General features: G+C 39.1%; 1 protein-coding gene across 7 annotated transcripts in view; it reads right to left on the bottom strand.

Annotated features, from left to right (window-relative positions):
* Nucleotides 1-15,128, bottom strand: part of prkd1 (protein kinase D1) — a 95,674-nt gene that overhangs the window by 539 nt on the left and 80,007 nt on the right. For 5 of the 7 annotated variants that reach the window (XM_046063586.1, XM_046063588.1, XM_046063587.1 and 2 more), the window contains exons 15-21: nt 14,728-14,834; nt 13,547-13,708; nt 12,328-12,426; nt 7,966-8,126; nt 7,467-7,573; nt 5,189-5,274; nt 754-3,160 (exon numbers count right to left, since the gene is read on the bottom strand). In XM_046063586.1, the coding sequence (XP_045919542.1) occupies nt 2,930-3,160; nt 5,189-5,274; nt 7,467-7,573; nt 7,966-8,126; nt 12,328-12,426; nt 13,547-13,708; nt 14,728-14,834 (953 nt within the window). In that variant the 3' untranslated portion in view covers nt 754-2,929. Of the gene's footprint in view, nt 1-753; nt 3,161-5,188; nt 5,275-7,466; nt 7,574-7,965; nt 8,127-12,327; nt 12,427-12,732; nt 12,807-13,546; nt 13,709-14,727; nt 14,835-15,128 lie in introns of those variants that run through there. The other 2 variants (XR_006827261.1, XM_046063589.1) reach the window with 2 other exon arrangements.

The raw sequence follows: 15,128 nt of genomic DNA, 5'->3' as shown, positions 1-15,128 counted from the left end.
TTTTAATATGTTCTTTTTGTGCTTCTACTACCTTCTTCACATCTCTCTGTGACCTGCTTTCGTTCCGATCTGCAGAGCCCACAGAATAAGAGCGTTTTGCCGCCTGACTTTGCTGACATGTTTAGATTTTGTTCATTTAGTGATTAGTGCTTGATTTTGACCTTCTACTATGATTAAGTAAGCTACATAGTTAAACTGTTTCTTTTTTGTCTGCTTTAACTGTGTTTATTGTTGATATACGATCGGGGGTCTGCACAGGGTATTTTATTTTGAAAATGGTATTCTCTCCAGAGAGGAGGGGACAGACACTTCTGGTGTGAGCACAAGTATTGACTAGAGTGGCCTATGAGACGGACGCATGTGGGCTCCGTGATGAAGCTCCGCCCCCACTGTGCTGAGAGTCTAGCTCCGCCCCCCGGCGGTTAAGGTGTTATCTTGCTAGCATTGGCTAATTTATCCAAAATGAAAACAGTGAAAATATGGTTTTATTGTCTAATCTAGGAACTTGACCTCTGATAAAGTCTTGAAATCTACATTCTTTAGCTAAAGTTTAATGTTGAACCCAAAGGCTAACTAGGCTACATTTTGAGATAAAGATGCAGCACATCAGAAAAGCTTCCAGAGTGATCATGACCTTTAAGACATATCCCATATACGTACGGTAAATGTGCTAAGAAACTTACAACATTCATAATGTTTACAGAAGATGCTACGTAGCATTCAGGTGAAATTGTCGAATTGAAAACAACAGGCACACGATGCTATTTTTTGAAAACACAGGCAAGTTTTACTTGCTTTGTTTTAAAAATATATGTTAGTAACTGTTTTCTCAGAAAAAAAAAGACTTGAATGTTCAATGGCCTTCAGACTGACTGACAGGCGGCCATTTTGTTTTTAAACCACAGTTGGCAACATCCACTAAAAGGGGAGCTGCTACTGTTGCCTCCCTGTGGTCCAGACAGCCTTAAATGATTTGTGAACTTAAAATCTCACAAAGATTTAAAAAATAATTAAAACCCAAGTGATGCAAAAACATCTAAACATTTCTGTCAGTGTTGGATACCTGTGGTTACAGTGTTCAGAAAAACAGAACCTGAAAATACTGACAAACGAAAATATTTATCTCTTTTTTGGTATTTGTTGGCACTGTTTTTTGAGCGATTGAGGATTTTCATTCCAAAATGCTACAAATCCATTTTCAGGAAATAAAGGATACCTGAAACATACAGTACTTTATCATCATAGTGAATTGTTTTTCATGAATGCAGTCGTTTTTTTTCGTGTGATTAACTTGAACTTTTGGATATGTCCTTTTGGAATAAAAGCCCTGACATTTCATTGCTACCCTACAAAATAAAACACATCAACTGTCCTCACTAGAGTTTAAATCTTATAGAAGACATTTATAGTTTTAAATAATTACACAGTACATGCAAAAAAAACCCCTTTCTGTCATAGATGAAGATGCAAAGCGAAGATGACGCTTTTCTTAGTTTTGTTGCCGGTTTAGAGCTGTTGATTAATGTATAAATTATTTTATTGAACAAGCAATTTATTTTACACGAGGTCAAATCTAAAAGAAAGTTGTAATAAAATGTTCTGTGGCTAAGAGAGAGTAACTAAAATTTGGATAGTGATCTGCCTCTCTGTTTCAAGATTAATTCAATTTAAAGCTGTGGCTTATTTCCATAACTTGACCGTAATCATCAGTGCAAAGTGTTATATATAGAAAAAGTGATTATTAAAAGAGAGGCACAAACTGGGAAGTTTCGTGTTTTGGACGAATGTAAATCAAAGGCTAAGTTTCTGTAGCAGCTTGATTTTTCTGATTGTCTAAAAGAAGTTTTTAGCCTTTCTGATAAATAACTCTGGGTCAAGGCTGAAAACTATGAGCGTGCATTGCAATCACCAAAGAAAAAATGTCGTTTTAATTCTGTAATTATGCATTTCAGACTTAGGAGATCTGTATACATACTCGCAAGATCAATATCCAGAAATTATGGATCCTTGTCTTGTAATAACAATATATGGAACTGATTATGAGGTTTAGATCTAGCAATTATCTTATCAGTGCTTGTATTATCTTAAAATTATGACTTGAAATTACAAGATCACTATCTCTTAATCACAAAATCCATATCTTGTAATTAGGAGATACTTTGTAATTATAAGATATGATCATACATCACTATTTACTTGTTTATAAGGGACAACAGGGGCAAAACATTGTTTTTTCATTTGTAATAATCAACAAAAATAGAGAAATCAATTACAATAACAAAAATGAAACAAAGATAACATAATCACTAAATCCTTATCTGGTATTTTGTAAAACAACGATCTCATAATCATGAGATAAAATATGTATAAATCCTTACTTTGAAACTACAAAACAAGGATCTCGTACTTATGAAATGCAGTAATGAAAAGATCCTGTTGTAAAAATATATAAAATAAGGCCTTTACATAACAAGCACTTTGTAAGTACGGAACGAAATAACTATGAAAACTATTAATTCAGATTAAAAAAGTTACAATCACAAATCTTGCAAGGCTTCTAGCTGAAGCTAACTTGCAGGGATATTTTCATCATAATAATGAGATATAGACCAAGTAATTAGGAGATGTTAAGTCAAAAGTATGAGATTTTTATTTTCCTTTAGTGAATGCAATGCACCTTCATAGAAAAGGTTCACAGCTTAAACTCCCATATATCCTAAACAACGACCCTTATTTGGTTTAATGGGCTGTGAAAATTTAAACTGGTATTTTAATGACGCTTTGTAAGTTATTTTAGTAAAAGTTTGCATTTAACAGCTCTTTAAAATGTCTCCTCACTTGTTTAAATGTTGTGCTTTCTTTCATTTTGTCGCAGTTGCTGTTTCTTGTCTCACGTCGGAGATGAATCTCTTCACATGTGGCCCCGTCTTCAGAGTTCACTGACCCTCTCACTGAGGGTCTCCAGCTCCTCCTCCTGCTCCTGATAACGCTCCATTCCCTGTCCGTTGTTGCCACGGGGGCCGTTGCAGAGGTGCGTGGGGTAGTCCAGCCCGCTGAGCTGGGCGTGGTGATGCCAGCGCAGGTCGTCGCTCTCGTGGGTGATGTAGCGCTCGTTCATCCGGGACTCCAGGTTCCTCAGGTCCAGCCACATCTGGTAGTCCTGGTAGGGAAAACAAACACACCCTCAGAGATAATAATATAATAATAATCTTTATTTGTAGAGCACTTTTCAAAAACAAGTGACAAAGTGCTTTAACAAGTGTAAAGACAATAATACCCAAAAGACAATAATACAACAACAATACAAGATAAAAGCATGAAAACATTGAAAAGACTAAAATACACGTTTAAGATAAATATAAAATTAGTAAAATAGAATAAAATAACAAGGGATAAAATAAAGTCAAATAAGATCGGGAAAGGCTCTCCTATAAAAGTATGTTTTAAGAAGGGACTTAAAAGAGTTCACTGACTCAGCCGACCTGATTTCCTCGGGCAGGCTGTTCCAGAGCCTCGGGGCCCTGACAGCAAACGCTCTGTCCCCTTTAGTTTTCAGTCGAGACTCTAGAACAGACAACAGACCTCTGCCCGAGGATCTCAAGGTACGTGCTGGTGCGTATGGGACTAAAAGGTCAGAAATATAACGAGGCGAGAGGCCATGAAGAGCTTTAAAAGTGATCAATAGAATTTTAAAGTCAATTCTAAAACATACTGGGAGCCAGTGTAAAAAGCTAAAATAGGAGTAATGTGGTCATATTTCTTTGTTCTGGTTAAAAGCCTGGCAGCTGATTTCTGGACAGTCTGGAGTTGATCAGTAGATCTTTGGGTTAAACAAGTGAAAAGGCTGTTGCAATAATCCAGGCGTGATGAGATGAAGGCGTGTAAAATGGTCTCGGTGTCTTAAAAAGTTAATATAGATCGAATTTTTGCTATATTTCCAAGTTGATAAAAACACGATTGAACAAGGTTCTTTGCCACAGGCTTAATGTGATTTACTAGGGAACCAGCAGATGGCAGTATTTGTTTTGCCATCTGCGGGACCCGATGACCAGGATTTCTGTTTTGGAGGAAATAATTTGACATCCATTTTTTAACTTCACAAAGGCAGTCGGTAACTCCAGGGTCTGTGGATCTGACGGGCAAGTACATTTGTGTGTCATCAGCATAAATATGAAAAGAAATGCCATGTTTATGGATAATATGTCCAAGGGGAAGCAGATACAAGGAAAACAAAATGGGTCCTAAGACCGACCCCTGAGGCACACCATATTTAACTGGACAGAACGAAGAGACATAGTTGTTTACAGACAGGTCCTGGGACTAGATACTAGTCCCAGGATCATTACTTTATTTTGGGACCCACAATGTCAATTGTTTCATCCATCTTTCCACTGGTTTATTTCATTTATACAGCCCAAAATTGTACTTACTACAACAGTTTCAACATTTGAAACTCTCTATCCCTTAGACCCTCTATTAAAATAATTAAAGAAAGACCAAGAGAGGAGGCTAAACTATTTTTAGAATTACAGGCCAAATTACCATCAAGCTCGCTGTAGATATTGATGGTCTCCAGAGGGTGAATCGTAATGATTTTGGTAACACCATGGCCTTTCCTGTAGTGCCACCACCAGGACAAAATGTTCTGGGGCTTTCAACCATATTTCATAATGTTCCAACCAGAAGGACTGTGCTCAGTTGTCATCAGGTGACCTACAGTAAGCATGGAAGTTCAGTCATATGATCAAAGCTGGTAGTATATAGCAAGAGGAAAAAGCTAAAAAATAGGTTTTTAAATTTAAGTTTCTATGAAGTTTGGATTACATTACTGAGCTCTTTACTCCAGAACTTTATTCTGGCTTTCATTGTTGTTGTTTCATTGTTCATTGGTCCTCTGTTACATCCCTGTCTAAGCTTTATTGTAGTATTTACACTTTATTTAGTTGTTACAGTAGAATTAAAGTTAGTTCATTTGTTTAATTTAACTCCAACTTCCTCGTTCAGTCTTTGTTTGGGAGGAGTCCAGGTGATTCTGCTGGTTGCATGAAGGTAGGTGACCTTTACAACATGTTATTTCATGTCTCTCCCGATGTTTGTTTTTCTCTTTCACCCTAATTTAACCTTCATAAATTCAGAAATGCCCCCAAAATGATTGAATATAAATGTTTGATTTTATTAATGTACTTACCTGTAACCAGGGGTGACTGAGGGTCTTGTCAACACTGTACCTCTTCCTCATCTTAACTTGTAGCAGGTTGTTAATCAGGTCAATCGCTGCAAGGGAGGAAAGAAAGAAAAGGAAGGAAAAAGGAAGACTTGATGAGCGAGGAAATGTTGAGGTAAAGTGAGGGTCGAGGGAGGGATGAAGCAGGGGAGGGGAGGAGGATGTAGGGTCGGGCCCCCCCCCACCTGTGGTGAGGGGCCAGTCGGGGCTAATGAGCAAAGCTAACATGATGTTAACATTTCTTCAGGGGTCAGCGGTCTGAACAGCTCTGGGACCCCTGGGCCCCTCAGGTCTTCAGGGGCCTCCATCGCTTGGTATTATGCACATGAATGGACCACCACATGAATACCCCCTGAATCTGTCTGTCTAAGTCTCTTTCCAAGAGCTGCCAGGATATTTCTCTCATTCCTCTTTCTCAGGGAGTCACATGACTCACTTTTTTTTTATAGAAGTGGGGCCAAAGGATGGCGTTGTCAGTCTATCCAACACTCCAAGCAAGATATCTACAACTCTCAGCCAGATTTGTTTTCCTGAAAAATGTCAGCTTCACTGTGAGAAGAACATGATTGGACACTATTTGCTATATTGGATCACACATCATAAAAGCATGGGCTGACTATATCTGACTGTTTCATGCCACATGTTTAATATTCAGGTCTATGATCATGAAACAAAATTTGATGTTTGTGGTCACAACAAAAGGTGGAAGTTCAAAAGCGCCCTAACTTCTTCCAAATTAAAAAGCTTGAATTGTGGTTGCGTGTGGGTGGAGAAAAAAAAACAAGTTCTATAACAGAATCCCTTTAAAGCGTCTTCTTTTTAAGTGATCTTTGAAAATGCAGATTTGTTGACGCACTCAAGAGTTTATTCTCTGACATTTAATCCTCCTGCGGCTGACAGAAACGACTTTTACAGCATTTATTCTGAAGCCCAGCTGAAGTCGCTCTGGTGGGATGAGGAGGTGGAGGGAAGGTGAAGAGCGCTTCGGGGATCCGGCCGAGGAGCGAGTGAGTCAGGCTGATTTAAATCCGTCTCATAGTCAACAGGACAATTCCAGCCAACACACTCGGCAGACGCATTTAGAGACAATGACGACAGCAACATGAGTCACGCAGCAGCAGAGAATGGCTCGAACTGACTTCAAGGACGTGTTGAAGCGATCATATTGCAGCAGGATGATGTTTGATGACAAAAAATAACCACGACTCACACTGAAAGGTGAAACAAAGCATTCATTTGTTCACACTATTTATATTTGTTGGTAGAGGAAGGGCAACAAAACCACCAAGCGTTTACGTGTGCGCGACTATACTGTTTTTTGAGTCATATCCTGGTTTTCATTTCACCTCTGTTTTTTTATTCTGGCTGCCTGGACCTGGATGCTTTAGCTTCTCTTTCTTATAACTGGTAATAGAAAACACGAGTTACTTTCCCTGTATTTGAGCAAGATAAACATCATTACTTTACTTTTGTTTAAATGACTAACTGCTATGTAACTTGAGCTGATGAGGCACCTGCGAACATCCCAATTTCTCAATCAATTTCATCAGGTTTCTCAAAACCAGGATAAAATACTCCAAAAGCCTGATTATAACCAGGATAGCAGTGCACATGTGACATTAAGCTGAAGAAAATGATGATTCATTGGTGCAAAGTCAGAGTTATCAGGGTTTTAGAGGGCTTAGATGCTGTGCACCCATTGGGGTTGGTAAAATTTGAAGGTTGTTGACTTAAAACTATATGCAATTTCACATCATTTTGGGCCATTATTATTACTACAGGTAACACCCAAAAAGCTTAAAGACAAAACTTGCTAAAGCTGAATGTTCATTTTTATTATTTACACATATCACATATCATGAACATTCATTTAGCTATGTCTGCCCTATAAACATTTTGGATTTTTGGATGTCACAAGCGCCAGGCCCAAGGTCCATCTATGGCTTTAGTGTTATGCTAGCTAGCTGGCTCGATAGCTAACAATCACAACCTTTAAAAATAAAAAGATTGATAAATATACACTTTGTTTTCTTAGATGCCATTGGAGGAAGATAGAGTAGATGACAATTGTTAGGTTTAGGTACATGCAGTGGGCGTTGGGATCCCCCACATAGGATGTAAAATGTTTTATTTTCCTGCCAAACAGCGCTACGGTGTACAGGCAGGACATTAACACTGTCTTTCTTAATTACACAGTATGTTACAGACTGCAGAAGAGGTTGTGGCCCATAATATAACGTACCTTCCTGGGAAACTTTCTTCCAGGGATGTGGAGGGTACATGAAGGCAGCATTTTGGATCTGATCGTTGATGTCCTCATCTTCATTAAAAGGGAACGTCCCACTGAGACTGCAGAAAAGACAAGTTGAGTTTTATAAAATACAGAAATCATATTGCAGATTTGAAAGATTTAACCTACAATTCAGTTCATTGTGATAATGCCATTATGGCATCTGATTGCTTATAGATTGTATATTGAGATGTTTTGCTGAGGACTGCAAGAAAATGTAAAACTAAAGAAAGAAGAAAATGAAGAGAAAGTTAAGAATACAGGGAAGCAAGAGAAAGAAAGACAGAGGAAGAAAGCAACAAATCCGGAAAAATAGAGAAAGCACGTAAAAGACAGGAACAAAAACAAAGCACATTAAAGGAGAAATAAAAAGCAAAACAAAGATATTGGAGCTAAACAAAGAAAGAGCATTTAAAATTGAGTCTATAAAGATTTCACATGACTTTCCTACCTGACGTAGATAATGACTCCCACCGACCACATGTCCAGAGAGCGGTTGTAGCCTTTGTTCCTCAGGACCTCGGGAGCGAGGTAAGCCGGTGTACCGACCACCGAACGCCTGAACGACTTCTCGCCGATAATCCGAGCGAACCCAAAGTCACACAGCTTCACCTGAAACAAGAGGCCAGAGGTGTTTGGAAATAAATCTCACATGCCACTGATTGGTTTTCTTTCTTAAGATCTCTGGTTTGTGACCTTTCAAACCTAAATGCTTTACTTTCCTGTTAATCATCATCGTTTACTAGTTTGCATAATTTGTGCAGGTCTGGCCCAAAATTTTGGACTATCATTGCTGTGACTGGAAACGGTGTATGTATATTTTTATGTATTTCAAAACACCCAATTTAAGCCTTGACACTTTATCATCATCACAAATACTATACTATCCTAGGCCTCTGTACACATCAATTTTTACCTAAAGGAAGTGGAAGTTTTGTGTCATCTTTGTCTCGTCAATTATGGTGTGCCTTAAGGGTCTATTCTCTGACATATTTTTTTCTGCATATGCTCCTCCCAGGTGATGTGATTCGGAGACTTGGTATTTTATTTCACTGTTATGCAGATGACAAACAGTTGTACCTCCCTGTGAAGCGTGTGAAACCTTGTAATTTGACCCCAACATATAACAAAAAAATACTGCCATCTACTTTTCATGAGATGTAGAATTTGTTATACATGCTTTCATCTCCTCATGCCTTGACTGTCACAACAGCCCCTTCTCTTGTCTTGATTAAAAGCTGAGCAGCTGAGTTCTGCACAGTCTGCAGTTGATTTCAGGTCTTAAATAATCAGAACCAAGAGGTGCGATCATGTCATCTATTTAAGCCTCATCATCGGCTCTCTGTTTGTTTTAGGATTGATAACTGGCTCTCCATGATCTAACTCCAGATTATATTTTGCCCTTGATTGCTGGTTAGCTAGCAAGCTAATGTAAGACAATGTTAGTGCTAACAACTTTTAGCTCATCAACAACGGAAGTCTGTGTTGGAAATCAATCAAAATAACTTTGAAGAGACCGATTATAAATTGGACATGATAGGTTGCTAGCTAATGTTAGTGCCCTACATTACTGATAATGGCCTTTTCGGATCACTGTGGCTCAACACAAGGAAGCATATTTTCTGATTTCTTTCTTTTCTCTTTGAGCTAGGTTAGCAGTTTCCCCTGCTTCCAGTCTTTGTGCTAAGCTAGGCTAAACATGTCCTGGACCTTTCTCTATTATGGACACACAGAGATAATAATAATAATAATAATAATAATAATAATAATAATAATACATTTTATTTATAGGCGCCTTTCTGAACACAAGGTCACCTCATGAAACATAATAAAACAGTACAGCAATAATCGATAAAATTAATAACTATAATTACAGTGCATAAAATCAGGGTACAAAACAACTGGAAACAAAGACTGACAGTGATCACGTGGGATATGCCAGTTTAAAAAGATGTGTTTTCAGACGGTATTTAAAAATGGAAAGCGAGTCAATGTTGCGGATGTCTGGTGTAAGACAGTTCCAGAGACGAGGGGCAGAGAGGCTGAACCCCGTGGTGGTCAAACAAGCAGGAGGTACAGTGAGGTGAATAGAAGAAGAAGACCTAAGAGTATGGGTGGGTGTGTTAATATGAAGGAGGTCAGTGAGGAACCGAGGAGCGAGGTTATGAATGGCCTTGAAGGTCAGGAGCAGAGTTTTGGAATCAATGCGGTATTTAACTGGGAGCCAATGAAGCTGCTGAAGGACAGGAGTAATATGATTAATAGAAGGGGTTCTGGTGATGATACGTGCAGCAGAGTTCTGAACCAGTTGAAGTTTATGTATGGATTTGAGAGGAAGACCAACGAGAAGAGAATTACAATAATCAATGCGTGATGTGACCAGTGTGTGAACGAGAATGGCTGTAATAGTGGGTGAGAGAGACGGTCGGAGGCGATTAATGTTACGTAAATGAAAGTATGCAGACCGAGTGACATTATTAATGTGAGCTTGAAATAAAAGTGTGCTGTTGAGGATCACACCCAGACTCTTGACCTGAGGGGAGGGGGAAACTGTGGAGTTGTCAATGTTAAGAGAAAAACTGTCAGATTTAGTAAAAGTGGATTTGGTGAATGAAAAGAACCTCAGTTTGGTCACTGTTCAGTTTGAGGAAGTTGCAAGAGAACCAGGATTTGATTTCCGTTAGGCAATCAGAGAGGGAGGTGTGTGGAAAGGATGTGGTAGGTTTGGCAGACAGGTAGAGCTGGGTGTCATCCGCATAGCAGTGGAAATGGATGTTAAATTTACGAAAGATATGGTCAAGAGGAAGCAGATAGATGATGAACAGAAGGGGCCCCAGGACAGAGCCCTGGGGAACACTGGTAGTGACAGGGGATAGCTCTGATTTGAAATGTTTGAGTTGGATGAACTGAGTGCGACCAGAGAGATATGATTTAAACCAGTCCAAGGGTGTGTCAGTAAAACCAACAGAGACTAATCTGTCAAGGAGGATGTTATGAGAGATGGTGTCAAAGGCTACACTCAGATCAAGGAGGATGAGAATAGTTAATAGTCCGGAATCAGCTGCCATGAGAAGATCATTGGTGATTTTTAACAGCGCTGTTTCTGTGCTATGGCAGGGACGGAAACCAGATTGGAATTGTTCATAGAGGTTATTGTCAGACATGTGTGTATGGACCTGATATCCAACTGTTTTTTCAAGAATTTTAAAAAGAAAAGGTAGGTTAGAAATAGGACGGAAGTTGTTGAAATTGTTGGGGTCGGATGAAACTGATATCCATCTTCTCATCTGACTCTGAGGAAGACAGAGAAAAGGATTCCACAAAATGTCAGAGAGTTTCTTAAAATGTTTTTATTACCTCATTTAACTAAAGTTAATGCAACAATTCCAAACTACCTCTTTAAGACATTAGCATTTTGTTTGTTTCCTGTTATTAGCAGGAGTAGCAGGCTCTGTAGATGATACACAGTAAGTAAAGTGTGTGAGGAATCCTGAGCCCAACAGCCGGCCTGATGCATCATTAGAGCTAACAGTTAGTCTGTCTGACACAAACAGCTATTTCTGGAGAGGAGACCGAAAACTGCAGAAAGCTGCTAATAGTTACACTGACAGCTAATGGACTGTCTGCGTCTGTTTTTGTTTGCTTGCCTGCATGTTCCTGTTTTCTTTCTTTCCTCTATGTATAAATATATCTTTCTGTTTCTGTCACCTCCTAGTATCATGAAGCCGGGTGATTGGAAACAGCTGTGAAAGATTCTGCACCACATTATCTGTCTGTCACTGTCAAGATGCATCCAGATATTTTAAATAGTTTTAAATCTTTAAATGGGACCTTGTGTCACAATGGCAGTCAATTCCTAGCCTTTTAACATTAACATTTTCCTTGTCTGGTTATTTATCCTTCCATGTACTAATGCTGTGTTCCAGACTGCTCGGAACTTGGAAATTTCCAAGTGGAAATTTCCGACTTCCAACCTCAAAGCATTCCGCGTGCATGATGTTGCGTGACGCTGAAAGTGAAGAACATGGCTTACCTTGACAAACTGATTTTGCCCTTGGTGTGTCTAGTTGCATCCATAAACCTCAAATGTCAGTAAATGTTGTTGGCTATATTTATATTTCTAATGTAACACAAAATATTTCTACATCAATGTACATGCAGAACAGGTTTTACTACATATTATGTATTATTTTAATTAAATAAAGGCATTTGTACTTTATGTTGCCTTGTACATTTACCATTTTACAATGTGTGCTTCCATGGGAGCTGCCATTGTAGTGTGACGTTATTCAGCTGCTCCTTGTGAAGTCGGGGAAAAATATTTTTTCTCAGATTTCACAAGTAGAAACGCAGCATAACTCTCCTGTCCTTTTGGATAATGTCACCCCCACCTGCCCTGCAATAACCCCTGTGTTCCTTCCATTCTCCATCACCAACCCCCACCCACTGGCACACCTGTTCCCACTTACCAATCAATCATCCCAGTAGCAAATTTACTAGTGCACTTCCATTGGTTCCCCGCCAGATTGTCTGTTGTGCTTCTGCCTTAGCATTCCAGCCCTTATCTATGCCTGCCTGAGTTTTGCCTGTAATGACCTCCTGCCTTTCTTTTGGACAGCTGCTCTATCACCTGATCCGTATTTGATAAGTTCACCTGATCTCCCCTGCCTGTACATTTACCCCCCCCCCCGATTCTGTATGTAAATAAACTAAAGAAACTCACAATAAAAATAGTCAAGAGAGGCAGTTAATACAATCAAGCTAATCAATAAACATTTGCTGGCAGTATGACACACACACACACACACAGTACCTGTGGAAATGAGTCTGCAGATGCCAGCAGGACGTTTTCAGGTTTGAGATCACAGTGGACAATGTTCTTGAAGTGGAGGTGACGCAAAGCCACCAGGATCTGATGGTGACACACAGAAACACAAACAAAGCATTTAATAATAATTTACTAGAAGAACAATTCATCTAAGCAACCTGATTGGATATAATTAGAAACCCTTTCAGGGCGGCACTAGAGAAAGGTCATACAGGTCCATCTCATAAAATCTTGAAAGAAAAGCTGCACCTGTAATTCTGGACATTCATTAAGTCCCGGGGTTTCTAATCCAAATTCAATTCTTGTAAAAATATGAATTGTCATGTACATCCAACTAGTTACAGAAAATGTGTTTGTTTCCAAACCAAACAAAAGTAAAACTAAACTAACCTTTCTGAGTTCATCCTCTGGGGAGCAGGAATGTGATCAGGAAATTTTGATATTTTCTTTGGTACACTGTTGGCCTGATAGAAGATAATGGACGAGGTTCAGCAAATGCTACCACATGAAGCAGCAGCCTTCTAGTGTTTGTCCAGTATTTAAGACCCACATTTACACTAAGTCACTTCATGCGTCTTGGGCGGATAGGACAGCTAACCGATCTCCAAAAGCAAAGTATAAGAAAGCATCCAGGCAGCATTAAAGATGGATAGAAATCTGACTGTTTCTAATAGAGTTTTGAGACACATCCTAGCCAGATGTTGAAAAGCTGTGCATACATACATACATCCTTTCAAGACGCATACGTAACCTTTACTTTATTTTACTTTACTTATCTCATTAAAGCAACAAGGAAAAATTCCTCCAGCCATTTCTACACATGTGAACAAAAATACCAGAAGCACTGAGGTGCTCTTGCATTTATAGGATCCCTGATCAGTTGAACCACTGAATGATCTGTGTGGGTGAGAGAGTGGCTTGAGTTAGACTTCTGTCTCACTCATACTTTATAAAAACTATTCACTCACTAAACTGTGACTAAACAGCTAAAGTGCAGAAGTTCCTCTTCCTCTGGTTGTTTTGACAGCCACCAAATAGCTTCAGATACAGTTCCACCTCCTTTTCCTTTGAGACTGACCAACAGAGACGCATATACAGTATTTGGCTAAGTGCAAATCCAAGGGAGAGTCAAATCCAGGGCCACTGGACTTGTTTCGGAGAATCTTCACAGACATCTAAGTGTGCGCATATATGTGTGTGTCACCTGTGTGACCAGGAACTTGGTGACCCTCTCAGGCAGTCGTCCTTTCTCACTGGACAGGATCATCTCCAGCATGTCTCCGTGGAGCTTCTCCATGACTACGAACACTCTCTCCGGCGTCTCAAACATGCAGTCCAGGTTGACCACGCCCGGGTGGTGCAAACTCTGGAGGAAGGAGGACAAGTTATCTTCTTCATCTAAAGCTCTGCTAGCTGCCAGCTGATGTTGCGTAAAGCTTTGGGAAGGTCAAGTTTGTATTTGGTTATTTTATAAATGTAATTTATTAATGTATGCCATGTTGTAGCCTCAACACTGTCACCATTAAAGTTTCCACCACAGTTTTTTTGTTTGATAAAATTAAGATAACTGTCTTGAGTCTTGATAGTTATGCAGTGCTGATAGAAGTGGTCAGATCTTTTACTCCAATTAAAGTAGTAATAACACAATGCATCAAAATATACTTAAGTACCAAAAATAAAAGCAGAATGGCCCATTTCAGAATAATATATATCATTACATTATAATTATTGAAGCATTAATGTGCTCATCCCTTTAATGTTGCAGTTGGTAAAGGTGGAGCTGGGTAGGTTGTGAATTGATTAATAAAGTCTCATGTTAACCTGTACTAAGTTTTATTTTTAATCTGAATCTGCAAAGTAGCTAAAGCCGTCAAATGAAGGTAATTTTTTTCCTTTGAAATGTGGTGTAGTAGAAGTACAAAGTAGTAGAACATGAAAATCCTCAAGTAAAGTACAGGTACCTCAAAACTGTATAGTACAGTACATGTACTTAGCTGCAGTGGTGGAAAGCAGCTGTCAAACAAATAGGACCAATTAGAGACATATGTTTTATAAAAAGATCTTTAGGATAGTGTACCTGTCTTAATACTCACATGCAATACTGATGCTTCAATAAATTTCAACCTCAAGAAATGAAATCTAATCATAATATTCCCAAAAAAAGGTCCCACCAACAGAGCAGACATGAAGTGAACAGTGTGCAGGTGTGTACTGCAGCAGCAGCTTCTGCAGGTTGAGCAGTGCTGGAATATTACAGGATGTCACACCCCTACGGTGTTGCCAAGGTAATGAAGTCATTCACGACAGGAAGTCACAATCCCTGCCAACAGGCTCCTGAGTAGCACCGCTGTGTTTGTGTGTGTGTGTGTGTGTGTGTGTGTGTACCTGCAGGATGGCCACCTCGTTGCGCAGCTGACTCTCCTGTTTGGTGGGGAAGCGGAGTTTGTCAATGATCTTGATGGCGACGTCTCGGCCAGACTTCCTGTGTTTACCTGCATTCAAAACACACAACGATCATAAACACATAGCTGTTATGTGGTGGAATGCAACATTAAGTACTGTACTTAACTGCAAATTTGAGGTTCTTTGAGTACTTGAGTATTTTAATGTTTTGCAACATTATAGTTTTTACTCCACTACATTTGTCTGACAGCTTTAGTTACTTTTCAGATTACAGTTTTTTATTCCCTTCCTGTCCAGTGTTTCTTCAGCGAAATAAGCTATTTACGCACACACACACACATATATATATATATATATATATATATATTTATATATATATATAT

Source organism: Micropterus dolomieu, linkage group LG11 (genome assembly GCF_021292245.1).
Source record: "Micropterus dolomieu isolate WLL.071019.BEF.003 ecotype Adirondacks linkage group LG11, ASM2129224v1, whole genome shotgun sequence".
NCBI lineage: Eukaryota > Metazoa > Chordata > Actinopteri > Centrarchiformes > Centrarchidae > Micropterus > Micropterus dolomieu.
Note: the sequence above shows the minus strand (reverse complement) of the source record. Positions and strands in the feature narration are given on the sequence as shown.